At 37.7% G+C, this 22,500-nt stretch overlaps 1 protein-coding gene across 3 annotated transcripts in view; it reads left to right on the top strand.

Moving 5' to 3' along the window:
• Window positions 1-18,843, top strand: part of PLEKHH2 (pleckstrin homology, MyTH4 and FERM domain containing H2) — an 83,996-nt gene extending 65,153 nt beyond the window's left edge. For 2 of the 3 annotated variants that reach the window (XM_072937791.1, XM_072937790.1), the window contains exons 24-30: window positions 1,038-1,135; window positions 7,228-7,369; window positions 12,429-12,574; window positions 13,622-13,751; window positions 14,511-14,597; window positions 16,960-17,097; window positions 18,354-18,843. In XM_072937791.1, coding sequence (XP_072793892.1) covers window positions 1,038-1,135; window positions 7,228-7,369; window positions 12,429-12,574; window positions 13,622-13,751; window positions 14,511-14,597; window positions 16,960-17,097; window positions 18,354-18,536 — 924 coding nt within the window. In that variant the 3' untranslated portion in view covers window positions 18,537-18,843. Of the gene's footprint in view, window positions 1-1,037; window positions 1,136-7,227; window positions 7,370-12,428; window positions 12,575-13,621; window positions 13,752-14,510; window positions 14,598-16,959; window positions 17,098-18,353 lie in introns of those variants that run through there. The other variant, XR_012059064.1, reaches the window with a different exon arrangement.
• The last annotated feature ends 3,657 nt before the right edge of the window (window positions 18,844-22,500 follow it).

Raw genomic sequence — 22,500 nt, 5'->3', positions numbered from 1 at the left:
TGGAACCGGGTCTGGACCCTCTTACTTGAGGTTGTCCTTGATTGCTCTTGGGAATAAGTACTTTGTTACAGAGTGAAAATATTTCTGTGCTTTGAAGATTAAAGAATTAGAGCAAAGCAGGGGAATCTCCCATGAGTTTAGAGCATATGAAACATCAGTACTTTCATCTGACTCCCAAAGCCTCCCTCCACTTGCGGAACGATCTGTTAGGTCTCCATGGGGTTCCACAGGATATGCTGAAGCTCATACTTACTTCGTTAGCAGTGTTCATCAGAAAATATGATCCCACCTCCCCCGCTACCACAGCCCCACCTGTTTCTTCACCTGCATATTGAGAGATCTAGATAAATGACTGTCTTTTTCTTCTCAGCTCTAAGTATATCCCGGTATATTAAGATCAGCAACTCCAAATGTAGATTTTTGAGACAGGCGCTCCTAGAGCACAGTTCTTAATGATTAGTCAAGAAGATAAGCTAGTATTTTTGGTTGACTTGGGCTCAGTAAATGTTAGAGGCTTTGGTGAATAACAACTTACCACATAATTTTGAAAACTTTTATTTATAATTCTGTAAGTGACCAGTTAATAAAACAAACATTTATTTGGTTCCTGAAGGATTTTTGTTCTTTCCCAATCAAAAAAATATTTAGATTATATTTGATTCCTTTGGCATTCAGTTATTCCAATCTTTATAAACTCAGAAGGTAGAAAAGTTTCTTCTTCTGTGACTAAATCATGAAAAAATTCCTGGAATCTTCTTGTTTCCAGTCTCATGCAGTCCTTCATTAAGATTCCTTTTCAAGTAAAAAATTCATGGCCATAGTCCAAAGTTAATGTGTGTCCAAAAGGATAAGTGGACCAAAGAGTGATTTATAATTAAATCCTAAACTCAAAGCTGCAGAGGCTTAAAACAGAAAGCTTCAGTCCATTTAGTTTGATCACATGCATTGAAAATTTTTAATCTACGGACATGCTTGTCTTAAAAAAACAAATACCAATGTGAAAAATATTGAGTCTCCGTTTTCCACTTCCCTTCTAGATTTGTGACATTATTTCTAAGTGGGAACAGGCTTCCAAAGAACAGCAGCCTGGGAAATGGGAAGGTACAAGAACTGTGCGTCTCACGTATAAAAACAGGTGTGTAACGCATTGCCAAGTGCCACAGCAAGAGTGCACACACGTACGTTCAAATCATGCACCTACAATTCAGTTTCCTACTGAATAGCCTTAAAAGTTATATTTATTTGTATGTTTGTTGTCCTACAAATGCTAACTCTACTTCTGCAGGAAGAAACTTGTCACATAAAATTTCGTCTCTGATGCTAGTCTTTTAATGTCATGAGTAATTATATTTTATAAAAATAAGCATTTGGACAATGATTGAAGAAAACTGTTGGGACAAATATCTGCCATTTGGGATAGTCGATACAACAGTGAATTTTTCACTTTCAGAATTTCGATTAACACTGTTAGTACACTTTTCATCAGACTGAATGCTCAAATACCCTACTGTAGATCTGTAGTAAGAAGAGATATTTATGTTTGCCCAAGTCTTTTAGCAGTGATATATTCATGTCCATTCATTCTTACTCTTTTGTATTCTCTCTGTATTTATTAAGCTTCAGCTATAAGCCAGGCACTTAGCTAGATGCTCTGAATGCACGATAATAAAGACAAACACACTCCCTGATCTTTTGGAATTTACAAGCTAGTGGGGAAGAGAGTTGTTAATTTTCCAGTAACTGTAATGAGTGTATAATGATATGTAAAGTTCTCTGAAAGAAAAGAGCATGTCTCTGTGAGATTACGTAGCAAGTAGCCTGACCTAGACTGGAGACATCGGAGGCTTCTTTGAGGAAATGATACTTATGCCAAGGTCAGAAGGGGGCTGGGAGTGGGAGCATTGAAATGGGTGAAAGAGGATGTTCAGAAGCCTTAGAGGGAGGCTGCACAGTGTTTCAGGAACTGGGAAAAAGCCAATGGGGCTGGAGCACATAACTTCTCAACTAATACAGTTTTAATAGACTTTGGCATATGGTCAGACACCAGATTTTCTTCTTCTCTTTTAAAAATGTCTTCTTTTCTTCCATGTATTAGCAGAAGGTGGTGTTTAGTAAACAGTGTTCACTGACCAGGTCATAGTAACTATACTAAAAAAACCCACAAAAAAACATATTTTGCTTATTTTATTTAGCTCTTATACCCCATAAAATAAGGAATTTAAAATATTAGACTAAGATCCTGGTAGAATTATTAGTGTAGTCTTGACTTCTTTCAGAGGTCTACTTTTGGAAGATGTTCATAGATCTGAAATTGGAATGTAAAATGTAAGGGTACTATATAACATAAAGAATGTAGTAGCCTTCGATCCAGTTCAGGATTTCTTTTTCTGATAGTTTATCCCACAGGAATACCCATATAAGCAAGCAAGAGTATTCTAGCAGTTTTTAAAACAGTGAAAAAGAAGTGTGTGATGGGGAGGACTTACGTCTGTTACTAGAGGAGCAGTTACATAAATATTGGGCATTCATATTGAGGGCTCCTCTCACACAGTCAGCGCTAAAGGGTCACCACTGCTTGAACAGACTCCTTTGATCTGAATAAATGGTGACTGTGAGCCACTGGAGCTTCTCTGTTCAGGGGTTCATGAGCTGTGGGGATTTGCCAGAGTTCTGAGTAACAAGAAGGTGATGGTTCAGCTTTGGTATCTAAGGTTTTAAAGTCATGTATTCCTAGAGATGAGCAGGATTACTCAGATAATAGAAGGCTCACAGGCTCTGCTCCTGGAGAACCTGTTTCCACTGATGGCAGTCTTCATCTGTGGCCCTCTGGTGACTGGCAAGAACGGCAGGCTGGAAGACTTGCAGCTTCTAGATGCTTGTTTTAGTTTTATGACCACTGGGGCAGTGGTTCTGAAAATGTGGACCTGGACCTGCAGCATCAGTGTCACATGGAAATACGTTGAAATGCAAATTATTCAGCCCCACTTTAGCCCTACTGAGTCAGAATCTCTGAGGGTAAGACCCAGGAGACTGTGTTTTAAGTAGGTGATTCTTACGCATACTAAGTTTTAAAAAGCACAGACCTAGAGGTCCGTGTTGATGCCCATGTCTTTTGATCTTATCTTTGAGGAAGGAAGCCAGCTCCTGGACCTGACCTGCATATATCTTTATGTAGAAAAGCTTCAGAAATTCTCATTTGGTTTTGTTGGCACTAAATGGAATTACTTCCATGTCTAAGATTATTCCTAATAATATGTAACTTATGAATGCTGAATACATACTAATTTTGACTATGACGGCCACAGTTGGAACCAAAATTAAATTTGGATGCAGTGGAGAAAAGTGGTCTGAAAAACATAAGAGTAATGCACCAAGTCCAGCAAACACCACCAGGAAGGGCAAAGACAGTGGTGAATAACACATAACAAAGATTGCCTGTTAACAACAACACCAACAAAAAAGCCTCATAACAATATCTTTGACGTCAGAAAAAAAAAGCAGCTCAACCATAAGGTTTAATTTTCAACAGAGGTCTGAAATGGCTGGACAGCCGCAACTATAAGAAAGTACTATTTCTGAATATGGTCGTGCTTTGCATATGTGTGTAAATAGCTTAGACAGTGAGCTCTAATTTCCAGTGACACACTTAGGAGGGGAACTATCAGTCTATCATGCAGCCAAGGACTTGATTCTTCATCTGTCAAGCAGCACTGTAGTAAGTGTCATAAGCGAAACTCAGACATCAGCTCTCTATCATGGAGTTTTTAATGTATATTAATTCCATAATTAGTAAATTATGGAATTTCAATTACGTAGATTCAGTGGTTAAAGACGTAATTTATAGGTTTTGGATTTGTTTTCTTAGACAGCCATTTGGAAACTAACATTTAAATTCTGTTTATATTTAAGCTGCTTATTCAATTTGGTTTATTTCTGTGTATTTAAAATTGCAAAATCAAGACATGTTTTTAACAAAGCAAAACTGACAAAGGTCCTTCCCTGCAGAGAACAACTCCTCCCCACCCCCTTGAAACAAAAGATTATTTTCAATGATTATTTGTCCTTATTATTTTCCAGAGCATAGTTTAACGTTCCCATCTCTGCCACCCTTGCTGATGGTAAGGGCACCCAATCCACTGAATCCTAAGTCAAGAAGCCTCTTGACTGGTCACCTAGTTTATCTCATTTCTTCATGTTCACACCCAAAAAGGAAAAAAATTCCAGGATGAAGAGACTCTTGTGATTAAAAACCTCTAGAGAATAATAATAATAACATATTATAAAAATATATGGAATAAAAATTATCATTATTATTATAGTAAACAACTAGCACTTTTTGAGCAGTTACCACAAGGTCATTATTATCTCCATCTTATAAATGAGGAAACTGAAGTTTTAGAGAGTTAACTCATTTACCAGATGCTACAGAAAGGGGATTCTTCATGCTTTTATGGGCAAATAATCCCCATATTTAGCAATTCTGCCTACCATTTATCTGTTTCATGCAGTAAACATCTGTTCAGTGTCTGCCAGTGCCAGGCCCTGTCGAAGCCCTAGAGATTCAAAGGTGAACAGAAATTTTCCTGCCCTCTAGAATCTTACATTTTCTAGGGAGAGACAGACACGAATTCTTCGCAGTGGGATTAATGCTGTAGCAATAAGAGTGTGGCAGGAGAGTGAAGAACTAGGGCTCTGGAGAGAAACTGCCTGGGTTAGAATCCCGGCCCCCCCCCCCCCGTCACTCTGCAGCCTTGAGCAAGTCACTTGCCATCTCTGCGCCTCGGGTACCCTCATCGTGAAACGGAGATGAAAACAGTACCTACCTTTAGGGTTGCCTGAAGGACTGAATGTTGGCAAATGTAAAGCACTTGAATCAGAGTCTGCCGCCTAGCAGGTACCCCAGCAACATCTGCTCCTACTGTGAATGTTACAGCATCGCAACATTCACTCCTCTCATGACTGTGACAAGATGTTGTGGGAACATGGACGAAGGCCTTGCAGAGTGTGACTTCTGAGCACAGGGCTTGAGGCGGTAGCCACAGAGGCAGGAAGAGAACGGGGCGGGGGGAGTGGCCACAACGGCATTATTTCATTTATTTATTTGTTTGTTTGTTTGTTTATTTATTTGCGTGAAGTATTGTCAGCAGACCATGCGGACAAGGGAATGAAGGAAGGGAAATGGGGAGTGGAGGCAGGCTGCTTCCTCAGTAAGTTTACCCGACAATGAGAAAGACGACAGGAGGAAATAAATGTTCTGTGGCATGAAATACGGAGTCTGTTGGAGGCGAGCAAAAGGATGACCCAGCAGTGCTGAGAGCTCTGCTGAATTGGGAGCAGCGTGTGTTTGGTGACACTGGTCCACATGGCAGTGTGATTTCCATCCCACGGTGTTCAGCTTCCTGGATATCAAGTGAGGAGGAGGACAGTTGGGAAGACCCCTCGCTGTCCAACCTGCACCCTCCTTGCTGTGACGGAAGCCCACTCTGCTTCAGGCCCCTTTAGGGCTGGTGGGCAGCAGCTGGAAGCTGGTCATCTTGGGAGAGACTCAGAGCACATTTCCTGGAGCCTTGTCTATTCAAGTTTTGTGGATTTAATTTTTGACTTCTTGGTCATTTTTGTGACTCTTTAGATCCCCTCTCTAGTCTCTCCAAATTCGTGTATAGTTGTCGGAGCCCAGACTGTTCCATTAGGGGCTTGAGCCCATGATTCCTATGCGTTGCATTCCTAGGTATGTGTCTGGAATTGTTTTTCTCTTTTGTGTGTTTTTCTCTTTTCTCTTACAGTGCTTCAGTATTCCTCCCCAGGTTCTATCTTCTTGGCATGCCAGAAATGACAGAAAGTAAACTTTAGCTCTCCTTGCCCGTAGCCATTTGAACATTTGGTTCTGTTTTCCCTCCTAGCTTTATGACCAATCCAAACTCTTACTAAGACCCTTCCAGTGGTAACGCTTAGCTAAACCCTAGTGGATCACAGTGATGAATAAGACGTGCTTCTTAATGTAAGTGGAGAAAGTAAGCTAAGTACAAAAATGTTCACATGCCAAAAAGGGAGGGCTTTCATTTTAAACTTAGTCCCTTGTTGTATACCCCTCTGCTGACATCATTTTGAATTTTGAATCTATTTCTATTGCACAGCCCTGTTCTTTTCCCAGTTAACAATTTGTCATCATGCAGTCACAGGTAATTTTTTCAAGACACCACTCTGAATGGCAGCCCAGACCAGTGATTCTTAAGCTGCCGTGAACAGAAAGAATTATCAGAAGAGCTTTTCCAAGTACACCCACCATGCCTCCCCCAAGATTCTGACCTGCTGCCCTCTCATCCCTTGCTATTTGAGATAATTATCTCCAGCGGTACTGTAACTGATGACAGTGTGTCCTCTCCCTCAAGTGAATAGGGGAAAAGAAAAAAGGCTGGCAATCCAGTTGTAGCTAGCCGAGCACACACTGAAGAAATGATGGATCTGAATCTCTCTTTTCCTGCCACTGTGTTGTCATGACAATATTAGGGGCTGTCACGGTGCTGCTTACCCACCCCACTGTCACAGTGTTTCCAGCACTCTTTGCCTGCTCTGCAGCCTAAAGTCAGAGCCCAGAATTCTCACATACAAAAAAAACAGCACAGTGAATAAAAAGAGGGCCACTGAATTGATGAAGACCCAGGTGAACAAAAACCATGTCATATTTCAACCATTAATAATGATAACATGTAAACTACTTTTGAGAGCCTAAGGCTGCTGATCAGAATGTGGCCCAAAAAAGTCAAAACATTTAAATGTGCAAATGTGATTTTTTAGATTCCCAGAGAAAACCGCCCCACTTGACCATTGGATGTTGATTTTGAATTGAAACGTTCATTTTCTATTCCCTGGTGTGTCCAAGGTATTTAGGAAGGATTGTGAGTGTTTTGAAAATTGGGTTTACTGGGTTTATACAGCCCATTGGTGTCTGAGGTCTTTCTGCAGTTACACCTTAGGTATTAAGGTATTTCAGGGCATAAAAATAGCATTGAAGCATCCTTCAACCTCAACTTCAAAGCAGTGTTTCCTCAGTGTGCAGAAAAACATTATAAAGTACAGAGATAGGTCATTAACAGATGGTAATGGTGTAAGTTTGTGTCACTTAGAGAACTATTATTAGAACAACCCCATATCAGTCCTCTAGATTTCTCTTTACTTTCTTTTTTTGTAAGCATATCATTTAAAGAAAAATTTCCTCTTTTTTTACAGATTGTATTTCTCAATGCAAGCTCGTGGAGAGACTGATAGAGAAAAGTTGCTGTTAATGTATCAGACAAACGATCAAATAATAAATGGACTTTTTCCTCTGAACAGGGACCTGGCGTTAGAAATGGCAGCTCTTTTAGCTCAGGTAACTTCCATGTTATATAGAGTAACATTTTGTAAAGATAAAATATTAATTTCTCCCCTGAATTAAATGTAGTAAAACAATATACCTTTCCTAATTCTAAATTCATTTTGCTGTGATTAACACCTTAAAAATTACAGGCATTATAATTACAGTGTGACTTCCATTGCTGACAATTGCAGTGATGCAGAATGAGGCAATATTCCATAAAGAGAACCTAATTTCTTAATTCTCCTGAAAGTATCCCAGTAGGCTTTGCATTTAATAAAGGAGTTTGAGTGTTGAGCAGTGGGACTGCCGATGCCGTGTGGAAATCGTTCAGTAGTCTTATAGGATTTAGTCTTTTAAAAAGCTAAAGCCCTTTCTATTATCTGTTGTATCAATTAAGATTAAGTTCAGATGTCTGTGAACCCACACATGTGCGAATTAATAGTGACGATCAAAACAGAAGCGTATTTGTCTCTCACAAAGAGACTGTGGGGTCCAGGGAAGTATGCTCCAAAATATGCCTCAGTGACATATTGATTATTTTGAATTAAAGTTACCTGAGAAACAGCTGGTGAAAAAAAATGATATGTATTTAAAAAAAAAACCAAAAAAACAAAAAAAACCACTCTGACCTTCCTCCTTTCCCCTAAAAGCAGGAAATAAATCTCCCATGTGAAGGTGTCCCCCCTCTACCAGGAGGATAGAAAGCACCCTTATCCACAGAGTTAGGGAATTCAAAGCTAAGAAAACTGTATAAACAAACTTTGTTACTTCTTCACTAGCCTGCTACCACAGCACAAGCCCCTTTGCTTTGTTAAATTTTCATAAATAATTGTCTTTTTGTCTAAAAAATGATGCATAAGCAGCCTGCTTTGTTCATTTCAGGAGTCTGTTTTTATGAGACCTCCGTGCGTTAAATAGTTTTTTTTCTCCTATTAATCTGTCTTGTGTCTATTTAATTATTAGACCAGCTAAAAGAAGTCAAGAGAAGTAGAGGGGAAATCTTCCCCTGCCCGACAAGGAATAGGCAAGTTGGTGCCTCTGCAGTCATTCAGGGCGTGGCCTTTATCCTGCCTGCCATTCTGCTGTGATCTTCACAGTCCTGGAGATCTGCCAGAGCTCCAGCCATTACATCAGTGTTCCAGGCATCAGACTGGATATGCGCATGCCCTCCTACCTTTGAGAAACTTCCCAGCAGTTACACAGAACACTTCTGTTGATGTTTCTCTAGTCAAAACTTAAGTCACATGGCCTTGCCAACCTACAAGAGTGACTGGAGTGTGTGGTCTTAGCTGGGCGGCAATGAGCCCACCTAAATTCAAGGTTTTTATTACTCAGAAAGGAGGAGAGAATGGTCGGAAGAGGCAACCCACAGTCTCCACCCAGCCTGAGTCTTTACACAGGTTAATTAGGGGGAAATGATATGTCATTATCTTAGATTCCCCAGAGTATTTAGTATTCTCACTCTGCATACCAGCCAGGACATCTTAATCATTCTCTTTATCTACAGCCTATGTTCATAATTCACAAATCTTTGCTCTCCGGCTTGTGTTTTTTTGATGGGTTTCCTCAATTCAACATATCAAGAACTGAACTAATCGTCCTCCCTTCTCTTCTTCCACATTTTGCATCTTCACTGTGATACTGCCTCTGCTCCATCCCCCAAACAAGCTTCGAATCCTGGAGTTGTCACCGACTCTGCCCTCCCTTGCCCCGTGCCCGAGTCGCCATGCCCTGCCCATTTTCGCTCTGTTCCCTCCTCTCCATGCTGACCACCGTTGCTCTGGTTCAGACCATCATCATATCCTGCTTGCTGTCCTGCATCAGGCTTCAAACCAATATGTTTTCCTCTGGTCTGGTCCCCCAACACACTCTTATCCTCCACCCCGAATCTAGACAGATTGCTCTGGTTACTGGTTTCCACATAGCAAATGACTCCAGGACTCAATCCAGAATAACAATTTGGGCAGAGACAGATAGGGACAGCTCATCTCTGCTTCATATGGCATCAGCTGGCAACGGTTACAGACTGGTTGTGACTTGACAGCTGAGGGCTCGAATCATGTGAAGTCTCGTTCACTCACATGTCTGGGGGCTGATGCCAGGTGTTGCTTGGTACTCCTGCTGGGGGTATCTGCTGGGACACCTGCTTGTGGCCTCTTCAAGTGGCTGCTGATGCTTCCTCACAGAACAGTGATTGGGTGACAAGAGCAATGTCCCAGAAGAGACAAGAAGTGGAAGCTGCCATTTTCTTCAGGTCCAGCCTGGAAACTGTGCCATGCTCGTTTGTTAAGCAACCCTAGTAAATGGGATGGAGATACAGTAAAAATGTGAATCTAGCTACAGCATTCTCTTGCTTAGGTCTAAAATCTGCCTGACTCCCCAGCCTCAACTCTTAATACTCCCTACCCTGAACTTTATGCTCCAAAAAAGCATACCCTCTGGTTCCCTGCACAGTCCCCTGACTTGTATGTGATTCACTTTTTCTTACCTCTTACGCTTTACTTGTTTGTCTGCTCTGCTTGGAACATCCCTACTCCCATGCCTCTACCTGCAGACTCCAGCTTAGCCTTTAATTTTCATCTTAGCTGTCACTCATTCCAGGAAACCTTCTTGAATTCTGCCTGGGCGGGTTCAGTATCTCACCCAGGTTTCTTTTGATGCCCTGAATGTATCTATTGCTGTCCTGATCACAATGGTTTATTATTATTTATTTGTTCCTGCTTTGCACCACTGACTGTGGCCTTCCTGAGAGCAAGGACTATCCCTGTTCATCTTTGTGTCTAGAACAGTGCCTTACACACAATCCATTCTCCATAAATATTCTTGGATGAATGAACATTTGCTAATTTAGTGTACTATCATAACAATCTTGTGGTCATCCAAACTTGAAAGCATTAGTGCTACACTGAGTGTTCCCTTTTTGCAAGTGATAAAAAGCTGAATAAAGGAGAACTAGTCACGTTTTTTCTTGGTGATAGGATTAGGAATGATTCCTTATCACATGCCATTCTTGGTTTTGTTCTCCAAAGGCACAGATGCTCTGTTAAAATCACTCTCATTTTTACTAAAGTTTAAATTCATCTCCTTACTTTAACTTTTAATTTTGTCAAGAAAGCTTCTCCAAGAAAAATTACCATATACTTTGGAGATACATACCTCTAACATTTTTAAAAGGAATTTGAGGAAGGGGTAGAAAGGTAAAGCCATACACATAGAAAATTCTGAGCACATTACTAACTAAGAAGTATACTTTCTCATCGGCAAAAGGAAAGTTAAGCCATACCTCTGATCTTTTCCTCAGAGTAGTTTTTGTGAAGATAAATGAAACATGCTGAGGAAATCTGAGCTCTGTAGAAGAAAAAAGTTCTTTCTGTTGTCGATTTGAGTATCTGCAGGTCCTTGTTGATAATCTGTCTTAATTAGGAAATTCTTTGAGCTGATCATGAGTTGTTGTTCAAAGTGTCTGGTAAGGTGTCATGTTGATGGGAGGCATATTGGGAATGATCTGAGTTGATTTTTAGTTATTTTCCAAATATTTACTGTGCTCATTCTATGCCATATAGTATGCCAGGAGCCAGAGAGAGAGAGAGACACTGAGCTTGAATGTCCCACTGGAGGGTTTTCTAACAGCCAAAGTTGCCTTGACTGGCCTCGTACGTTTGTAACTACTATTTGTCCAACTGCCATATCCTTGGAGGTTAAATCTTGGTCTGAGGTTTCACAGCTAGCGCTGCTGAGTACTACCTGCTGATAGGTGGGGCCAATGAAAAGCTTGCTGTGGGGGAAGGATTTTGGTGTGTTTGAAGAGCAGATGGACAACTTTTATTTGGTGTGAGGAAATTAGGATGATACCTGACTAGATAGGAGATGAGGGTGAAAAAGCTGAACAGCAAAGCCAAGCCAAGAAGCCAACAAGTGGGGTCAAGGAACCTAGAAAGTTATGAGAGTAGACTGTAAAGATGAAGCTCAGCCAAGGAATTTAGACAGTAACTGGTCAGATTAAGAACTGACTATATGCTTCAATTAAAAAAAAAAAAAAACTAGATGGGGAAGTCACAGGGGTCAGAATCTGAGGCTGGTCGTGCTAACAGCTTACCTGCCAGTAGAGGGCCCTTTTGAGATGGGACCATCCCAGTCTTGATGGAACCCTCCGGCTGCTTGTTGGGGAGTGCTGCAGGTAAGGACATGGATGTTCAGTAGGACATTCATCTGAATGTCCCCCACTCTGTCTCACTTGTTGAGCCCTCTCTGGTACCCTGGACAAAGCATTTAACACAGTTTATCACAACTATTTGTTTATTCTTCAGTCTTCCCTACTAGACAGTAAACTCTTTGAGGATAGGAAACTGGGTTCAAGACTCAATATAGGTTTGGATGAATATATGGGTGGATGTGAGCAGATGGAGAGATGGATGAGTAGGTGGTTGCGTGGGTTGGCCTCTGTGTAGCCTGTTAATAGAAATAAGGATTAACATTCATTCAGGGAGAAAGGGGAATGAAGGGCTTTATTTCCAGGAATAACAGGATGATAGATTGACGGGATGAGTATAGTAACATTTATGGAGAAAACCTAGGAAGAAAATGATAAGAATATAGTACTTGCTCCTGTTATATTCAGTAGAGACCCCTAAAAAGTCTAAGTAATACTTTTTAAAGATTTTTCATAGCTTTATAACTTTTTTAATCTTTCATTTTAAACTTCTACTTTGCATTATTATTATCAATTAAAATAGTACCTTAAGAATGAAAAATTATCAGTGCTGTTTTATAGACAATAGTACAGTAGTAGCCTTTAGCACATGCTACCAGTTATTAACCTTGGGTGGCTAATGTAGAAATGAAACTGCAATGTTTAAATTATAGATTTTTTTTCCATAATTAGACTTCAAATGAAATTTAGATTTTAATAGTAGTCCTTATATGTGATTATAAGTTCAATAATTGCACGATCATGACAAATAGATTTATGTATTATATGTTATAAAGAATTTTTAGAAAAAATAAAGCTAATTTTCTTTTTAAAATTTTTTTTAAATATCCTGTATTTTCTCTTTTTTGGATTTCCAATTAGGTGGAAATTGGAGATTTTGAGAGACCTTTTTCAACTCCAGCAGGGCATGTTAATAATCAGTGCAAAACAAATCAAACTCTAAAACAAGTCATAGAGAAATTTTATCCTAAAAGGTATAGAGATGACTCTTCTGAAGAACAGTTAAGGTAAAGAACTATTTGTAACTCTTTAGAGGGCGGACGCACACTAGTTTTCCGGTGATATCTTTCTGTTCAAATTTTAAAGATGATAAGATTGTACATGACAATTTTCTCAAGATTTTTTTAATGCTGTTGATTCCCAAGAGGTTATAGGTTTTTTAAAAAAATTTAAGATGTGCCTAGAAATTTTAGTATCTAGATTTAAAACTTTTTTAATGAAAAAAAGTTTACCTGATTCAGAAGATCTGTTTTTCATTTGATTTTCCATTCTTATCCAACTTAATCTTGCCGATAAAAAAAGGAAAAAATTGTCCAAAAAGATATTTAATTTTACGACATGTTTACCAAAAATTTTTTTCTCTTAGGGTATTACATTATAAACAAATTGGAGTAAAAATAAACTATCTTCTTACACTACATTTTCCGTATAAAAATTTTAATTAAACTCAACTAATTTGGAGTTATTATTTTTGAAAGCATATAAAGAAAAGCTGTAATTCAAAAATAGAGGCAAATCCAATTCAAGAAGTTTTCTAAAACAGAAACATTTGAGATCAGTCCTTTGTCTATGTAGAATAGTGGTTGCCTTCGTGATTTTGTTTAAGATGTTTCCCCTGCATCCAACATCTTTCCAAACCAGAATTGGTCATACCTAAAATTCTGCTGTTGAGGATTCATTCTTCAGTCTCAACTTCTTGTACTTTTCTATAAGAATGAAAGTTATTCCCATAAGAAATTAACTTTTGAACTAATTTATTCGAAGGTTTGATGTTAGCCTATCAGATTTTTAAAATTTATCTGAAGGGGTTGGGGGACGGGGAACCTGGATCATACTGAGAGCACTAATAGTATGAGAATTTGGTAAAAAGAATGCCACTAAAAGGACAAGGGGTGGACGGTGGAGAGACGGGAGTCACAGAACAACAGCTTCATCCAGGTCATGAGTAGGTCTGCCCGTGATGCCTCAGATTGGCTCAAGGAGAGCTTTATCTTGGGAGGATGATACACTGTTCATGCTTTTTATTTTGTGTTTTTGCTTTTGTTCTTTTCTAGGCAGCTTTGCCAGCGCCTGTCAACCAGATGGATGGCCCTCCGGGGACACAGTGCTGCTGACTGTGTGCGAATTTATTTGACAGTAGCCAGGAAGTGGCCATTCTTTGGTGCCAAGTTGTTTCTTGCAAGAGTAAGAAAGAATGATTGGTATTCAGTTCAGTAAAATGCAAAACGGTAACAGTAACCCCAGGATTAGTATGTTTGGCCTTTTAAAAGAAAAATAAGGAAATTCCCAACAGTTTAAAGAAAATCATGAAGGGACATGAAGGAAAGGGCAGGAAAGCCATCAACGTCTCTCTTTTCTCCTCTGCTCCACTTCCCGCCCCTTAAATCATTCCCGATACTCAGTAGGCTTAATCATTGGACTGAAGACAACAGCTGAACTCTTTCTTCATTCATCCATTCACTCATTTACTCTCATTCATTTCCTCATTTTTTTAGTATTTATGAATTCTGTTGGCCAAACACTGAGTTAAGCTCTAGGGATACATAAGCCCATGGTTTCAGATCAGTTCTACTCAAATTCCGGGAACTCAGCACTAGTGTTGCAACAGGCCTGGAAACAACCACTGTGTGGTGAACGCGGTTAAGAATGACATGAACAGAGTGCTGCAGGAACACTGAGGAAGAAGAGACGAACCCTGCCAGGGGTTAGATTAAGTGGCTTGTCTAAATGTACATTTAATAAATGGCAGATTTGTGTCTCAAACCCAGGTCTCTTAATATCAGATTCACTGCTCTTTCCATTAAGCTGCACTGCCTACTCCCCAAGCAAGGTTTTGAATAATAAGTTGTTGTTTTTGCAAATGTTGTGTTGCATTTAGACTGAAAAATATTTCTGTAATTTTGCTTAGCATTTATTATATGGCATATTTTCACCTCTTCATAGCCCATAAACCCATCATCACTTGGGAGTACTTTCCTGTGGCTGGCTGTACATGAGGATGGTTTAAGCATCTTAGAATACAGCTCCATGGTAAGATTAAATCCTTAAGTTTTACATTGAGTCACCTATTTCCATTGCTCAGTGTACCGTAAATAAAAGGTGAATGATACCTTAATTTGATTTTTCTCATACAGAGAAAATATTTTTCCAAATACTATATAATGAATAGTCATTTTGCAAATACAACAATGATTACCATTTAATCTTTTAAAACAAGATTAGACAAAAGGGACACTATGAACTCATCTACAAAACAGAAACAGACTTGCAGACTTAGTATACGATTTTATGGTTACTGGGGAAAGGGGGTGGGAGGGGATAAATTTGGGAGTTTGAAATTTACAAATGTAAATAAAAATAGATTCTTCAAAAAGTTTCTTTTGTATAGCACAGGTAACTATGTTCAATATCTTGTAATAACCTTTAATGGAAAAAATATGAAAATGAGTGTATGTATGTAAATGCATGACTGGGATATTCTGCTGTACACCAGAAATTGACACATTGTAACTGACTGTATTTCAATTAAAAAAATTAAAAATAAAAATTTTTTTTTAAATTTAAAAATAAAAATAAAGTAAGATTAGACAGGTTATATATATATCGTGTATAAGAAAAATATTACGATACCATGAGTAAATTGCAATCATTTGTATTTGCAAAATGACTTCATTTATAGTGTTAGGAGGATTGTTTCCTGTGTAAAATGAAAATCTTTACGATAACATTAAAGTGGAAATTTTAGTCACCAAAGTTTAAGTTCTGTCTCACTAAGGCTTCTAAAACCATGTTTGTAATTTCTCATAATATCACTTACCAGTTCACTTGTACATACACAGTATCTTAGACCTTTTTACATGATTGAATATGAAGTCAAACAAGCTTTGTATATATTCATTTATTCATCTGAAATTCATTTTCTATCATATTTTCTATGTGTCACATTACTTTAAAAATTTTGCACTTTATTTTTAGCCTGGTGAGCAGGGATTGCTAAATTCACCTGTGGGTTGCCTACCTGGGGCTGTAGTCAGGATCACTGAGGATTTCTTGGAAACCAGACCATCCTTTAGTGTTATAGTAACTATTTCTTCTTGTTGAAAAACTTTTTTGAAGGCATTTATATCTCCTTGAATGCTTTTTAGTTCTTGAATAGATCATTGGAAGATAGATTATAAAATCAATGACTTAAGGTGAACAGAAACTGTACACCAATATTGAGTTACCTTAGCTAAGTAAGCCAATTCCTAGATCCCAGGAAATGGATGTACAGGCCAGGAAGTAGTCACTGCTGGGCTGTAGCACTTGAGGCGTTCAATGATGCAATGGTTTACTCACAGTCTTGCAAGCTCATTATTAGACAAACAGATTCCTTTACTTTTAGGCTGTACACCTTTGAATTATACTTTAAAAGTTATTTTAGTATATTGGGAAACTATTTGCTGCATATATGACAAAGGTTTAATATCCTTTACGAACATGGATGTCATATCAATCAGTAAGGATATGATGAACACACCAGTAGACCAATGGGCCAGGGCAAGTCACAGAAGAGACACAAATGTTCAATAAATGTATTTGAAAATGTTAATCTCACTAATAATCAAATAAATTCAGTTTGAAACAGTGAGATTCTACTTTTCACCAGTCAGATTGGCAGTGATTCAAAAGAATGATGATTTCCAGCATTAGCAAGACTGTGATGCTGGGAATGTAAATAAGTATAACCTTTCTGAGTTTGGAAAAAGTCTCAAAATTGTCCTTACTTTTTTGAGATAGCAGTTTCAGTTGTTGAGGTTTATGACCAAAGAAATAATTAGGTATGTGTGTTATGAAATATGTCCCAAAATACTCACTGGAGTATTGTTTATGATAGTTAACAGATTTACGTATTCTTCAATAGGAGATAAGTAATGTCTATAAAATCTAAATAAATGTCTACAAAATTACTTATAATGTTATACAAGTACATTTGTTGTCATGGAAAGATGTTCATAACATGTTGAGTGAAAAGAAGCAAAATGTTAAAAAGAAGCAGTTATGCATGACACTATGTTTATCAAAATATATATATATCAGGGTGAACTATATGGATTTGCCAATATTTGGCCATTTTTTACCTTAAAAAGCATAGTTTCATTTGATTCAACCTAATACATAGAAAGATAATCAGCCTAATACATAGAAAGTGTAAATACTATGTAAATAGTTGTAGGTGCATGGCAGATTCATTTTGCTTTTTGGAACCTGATGGAATTTTTTTTTAAAGTATTTTCAATCTGTAGTTGGTTGATTGTATCCACATTTTAATGGAGATAAATGTTGTTAATCGTCTCTCAACTTTTTTTGAAAATAAAGTGTGTAACATATTTCCATTTTCTTCTCTTTGAAGAGGTTAATAGTCAGCTATGTGTACAAGAGTCTAATGACCTTTGGAGGTTATCAAGATGATTTTATGATAGTCATTAACAATACGCATTCAAAGGACAAACCAACAGAGAAATTACTTTTTGCCATGGCAAAACCCAAAGTGAGTAGAAGCCTTTTCGCTGTTGTATGCTAGTTTTTTCCCATACTAAAACATATATTGTGCAAAGACTAAATTCTCAATGGGAAAACATGCTTTACTTATAATCAAACAAGCATAGATCCAAATTTTGGCTTACCTCATCTTTCTAAGTCTTGGTTTCTTCATCTAAAGACCGGTATGATGCTAACTTTTTTTTTTTTTTTTTTTTTTGCTTAAGAATTAAATGAAGGAACTGTAAAGTATTTAGCCCAGTGCCTGGTATACAGAAGGTTTAAAATAGATGGTCTTGGCCTACGTAGTTGTTGTCAGGTACTTTATACACATCATCTTATTTACTTGGAGTAATTTACTTTATTCATTTATTTAGTGGGAAGAGTGAGGTTCTATGATTAAAATATACTTGTTTCTTTACTACTTTTAGCAAGCTATAGTTTTAATGTCTATAAGTAAAAGCAATAAATAAAAGGGCTACATTCTAACATGTAATTCCAATTTTAGGAAAAAACATGAGAAATTAATTTTTCTAAAACTATAACCATCTTAAAATTGTCAACCAAAAGAGACTACTTTTTTTAGAATTTGAACCTTTAAAAAAATGGCGTATATGTCTCTTAATTAAATCTGTACTTAAGTAAAGGCAGATAGTAAGGGCAGATCATGGCACACTCAGTGCTTTAGTTTAAATAAAGAGTTGATAAAATACACTGAATTTCTTATTCATATATTCACAAATGTGGCTTTAAGATAACTGATAGAATTGTACGACTGTCACATTTTCTAATACTGCCACTAAATTTGATTTTTTTTTTTAATTATCACTCTTTCTGCTGGCTTAAGTAATGGAAAAATAGGTCAGTGCCTTGATGGTGCTGAACATACAAGTACCCTTGAGCAGCACAGGTATGAACTGCACAGGTCCACTTACACATGGATTTTTTTCAACAGTAAATACTACATTAGTACATGATCCATGGCTTACTAACTCCACGGATGTGGAACTGTGGATACAGAATTACCGTGGATACAAAGGGCCACTGTAAAGTTGGGCATGGATTTTTGACTGCTCAGCGTGTTGGCACCCTTAACCCCTGTGTTGTTCAAATATCAACTGTACTGCACTGTTTGATCTGGTTAAAAGGGAATTCTGGTAGCTTGGGCACTTGCAAATGGAGACTTCCCATGGCCAACTCTTCACTCTCTCTTGGAAGTGATGAGAACTTCTCAGGACTATAACACTTCTGCTTTTCTTGTTCTAGATTCTTGAAATCACTCTGTTGATCGCCAGCTACATAAACAACTTCTATCAGCAAAAGGCAGTTCACCATCTCTCTGCTCCAGCGCTGCTCTCAGCTCGGACCCGGGGTCCCCAAGCCAGGGTGATGGGAAGCCAGCCCCTTCTGTCAAGCAGCAGACCAACCAAAGGCCCCACTTTACTCTGAAAGTCAGGGGTCTGAGCATCCACTCCTTTTCCTCCAAGCAATGGCTGCGTCATCTCCAAATAAGTTCATTTACATCTGGCAGCAGGGCACCCAGATAGTAGTATTCCATTCTTTAAAAATAATGGGGGTTACTACTTTATTTGATTCATAAATATTCAAACGAATGCTATTCATGAAACATAAACACAAAATTTTCCCACATACTGATTTTCTCTTAGATTAATTAATTGGGTTAGCATTCATCATTTTTTCCATCGCCTTCTCTGTTGCCATCAGATGCATCATGCCATATGGCTTTTTTCTCTTTTTTAAAAAAATAAGCTAACAATCTTTAGAAAGGGAGATTCAAGGGAGTCTTGCCAAACTCTCATTTGGCAAACCAGTTGATGATTTGGAAATGCTCACTGCCAAAAAATTAAGTACTGTAATTAAGTGGGCTTTTAATTAATGAAACAGTATTTAGAAAGAAGTAGAGTATGCAGTGTAAGAAGCACCTGCAGGGTGGTGTTGAAGGGTAAATTTTAAAGCAAGAACAGTAAGTCTTCTGGCTCTATGAAGCATTGTGTGAGAAAACAGGAGGTAGGTAACCAGAACCCCTGTGTGGTATTAGAAAGTGTACCCTGTCACCTTTTCAGATCACTGGAGTGTAAAACTTAAAACAAGACCGTGATTCCTGACATTCTTTGGCTGTCAGCATAACCCAAGTTCACTGGAATATTGCCCACATTTCATTACATGGGTGCTGGGTCATCTTGACCTTGCTTTATTAAATAATAATATCTTTGAAAACAAAGACAACTCTTAAAGCTTTGCGTTATAAAGTCCTTTCTAATTATAGTTTTAAAATAAATTCCCAAAAATATTTTTTAAAAGAAAAGAGAAAGGAACTCTTCTGTCAAAAGAGGTACATCTTAGTTAATACAATCTAGAAATGTATTACTTTACTAAGTTACATAAGTGGTCAGTACATTCCAGTATGTGTCAAAATTAGGTACTTATTGTTCATGATAAAAATGAAACTGTGATAAGACATGAAAATTATATTGTAAAAATGTTTAATTGTAGAGGTAATCATGAGTATACTTAATTTTATTTATGTGTAGAATATTTTATATTTATATTTTGGACATATATTTATCATTTTGTGTGTGCTATTTTTTAACCAATTTGAAAAAAAAAAGTTAGCTGCTGAATTAATTTGTTGGCAGAGCCTTCATGTTTTCTCTTTTGCTGCTTTCTCCGTATGGCAGTGTCCTGTTCTCACACCAAGCCTTTTTAAAATGTTCCATCCGATGTTAGCATCCTTAGAAAGGACAGAGCCAAGAAATACACTGATCAAGTAAAATTTTGCTTTTTGGTCATGACAAAGGTCAAAACCCCCATAGAAATAGATTTCCTTTTACTATTTCCCCTAAATCTTTTGAGCCCCAACCATCACTGTGTAAGCAAATTAATTTTTGAGAATCAGCTGGCTACCAGTTTGGTGACTCTCAGGAGTCTTTTGGCTGGGATACAGTAGAGTTTCTGAGTTCCCAGAAAACCATTTCATAATCATTGGTTGGTAAGCCAGAGGCTTGGCAGAGTTGTTACATATGTGTGAGGACTTTATTCTCAGGCAGTAGTTAGTTCACCATCTGGTAAGTGCGCCTCCAAAATCTTCTAATTTAACCAAGTAGTGAAGGCTTAGCTGAAACGGTAGTACCCTAGACTTGGCATTTATTTTTGATAGAGAGCAGAGATAAAATATTTTGATGGAAAGAAATCAACTTTCTGTAACTGATGATGTGAAAATTTTATTTTCTGGGAAATTACTTATATAGCCATTTAAAAAATTCAAAGTATGTTATTATGATTGGTTACAAGAGAATAATGTTACATGTTTAATTGTAATATTTGTCTCCTATCATTTTCTTCCCTTTCAATCATAATAAATGATTTACAAAACCCATTTCAAGCATTATCTTTTGAATAATCTTCAAGAAATACCTAATGTTTTCATTGTCAAAGCTGAGGTGTACTACTAGTGAAAATGGTAGTTATTACCTCCTTCTCTTGCACTCCTGCTTTGTCTTCAGTGTTGCTTTGTTTTATCCATATAAAAGGAAGCTCTTTTGGCAAAGTGTAATTTTCATATGTATGTACGCACATTGACACATGTACGATATGTGTGAATCATGAGGTTCTCCCATGATTTCAAAAAATTTTAATGGAGCTTATTTCATATAGGTGAGTTGATTAGACTGTGTTCTAAAAGTTTATCTTAAGTGTTCTGGATTTGTGTGTGTGTGTGTCCTTAAAGTCAAATACTGCCATAGTTCAGAAATGAGTTTAACTCTCAATTTGAAAGAAAAGGCAGTTATAACTTACATAGAGTCTTTGCTTGAAAAATGTGTTTATTAGTGGTTGTTTGGACATTTTTTTCCATAGAAAAAAAATACATGGTAGCCATTTTCCTAGAACAATACTTGTAACCCATAATTGTACTGAAGTATAATCCTGAAGAATTAAACATATTAACCATATTAACCATATTTCTCTAGAAACAGGCTTTATGTGTTCCTGGGATGCCAAGAACACATTTCACCTGTCTACCCATCCCCAGCTGTCGTGGAATTTGGACTTCCTCAATGCAGAGTCTCTGGGCTGATTCCTGTGGAGCAAAGGCTCCAGAAATGAGGAGACTAAGGAAGAGAAAGTGAAGAGCAGGAGTAACAACGTGGAGAAGCTTTTCTGCTGACGGGTTCATGCAGGTATTGCCTCTCCTCTCAAACTTCCCTCTATTTTCTCCCTACGAGAGCAATTTTAAACTCCAAATTAAGGTAAACTCTGTACATAGAGATTTAGGGTGAAATAAGAGTTGTCCATATTTCACTGAGACCAAGACTCAAGCTCTTCTTGGGCATTTAAGTGGGAAGGTCAGTTCTAAATGAAGAGTTGGATGGGCCTGGGCAGAGGCTAAGGTGAGGAGATGAGATAAACACTCGCTCTATAGTATCATTTTCCCTATTGAGCTTAATTTTACCTAAATTGAACATAGTCACAGTGATTCTGGAGGCACATTTATAATCAACATCAATCCAAAAACCTTCATTGGATGCTTTTTAAGTATTTCTGGGTCCAATAATAGGCAGGAAACAAAAACTTTTAGACGGGCAACATCTATTAGCAAATAACTCCAAAATAAGACATAAATGTTCACCCCAGCATGGGAAATACAGTTCCCTTCCTTCCAACACTTCGCTAACATAATTTTCTAATTCGCAGGGTTTGTGGGGGGAGTGGCATCCTTTTCTGAAGGTGTTGCTGGGTTCTATTGGTGGCTTTATTAAAATCAGAGGATTCTTCAAAAGCAACAAAATAAAAAATAGATAAATGGGACTACATCAAACTTAAAAACTTCTGCATGTCAAAAGAAACAATCAACAGAGTGAAAAGGCATCCAACAGACTGGGAGAAAATAACTGCAAAGCATATATCTGATAAGGGGTCAATGTCCAGAATATATCAGCATATATATAGTTTAACAACAAAAAGCAACCTGAGTAGGAAATGGACTTGAAGAAAGAAGATACACAAATAGCCAATAAGCACAGAAAAAGATGCTTGCCATCGCTAATCATAAAGGAAATGCAATCAAAACTACAATGACATATCACCTCATACCCATCAAGAGAGGCCACTCACTATCAAAAGAACAGAAAACAAGAAGTGTTGGAGAGGATGCAGAGAAGTTGGAACTCTTGTGCACTGTTAGTGGAAATGCAAAATGGTACCACCATTATGGGAAATGATATGGAGGTTCCTCAGAAAATAAAAAATAGGATTACCATATGATCCAGCAATTCCACATCCAGGTATATATCCAAAAGAACTCAAAGTAGGATTGCAGAGATATTTACACACCCATGTTCATCACAGTTTTATTCATGAAGCAACCTAATGTCCATCAACAGATAAATGGATA

Source organism: Vicugna pacos, chromosome 15, assembly GCF_048564905.1.
Source record: "Vicugna pacos chromosome 15, VicPac4, whole genome shotgun sequence".
In the NCBI taxonomy this organism is placed as follows: domain Eukaryota; kingdom Metazoa; phylum Chordata; class Mammalia; order Artiodactyla; family Camelidae; genus Vicugna; species Vicugna pacos.
The sequence above is the reverse complement of the archived record's forward strand: the minus strand, read 5'-3'. Positions and strand labels throughout refer to the sequence as shown.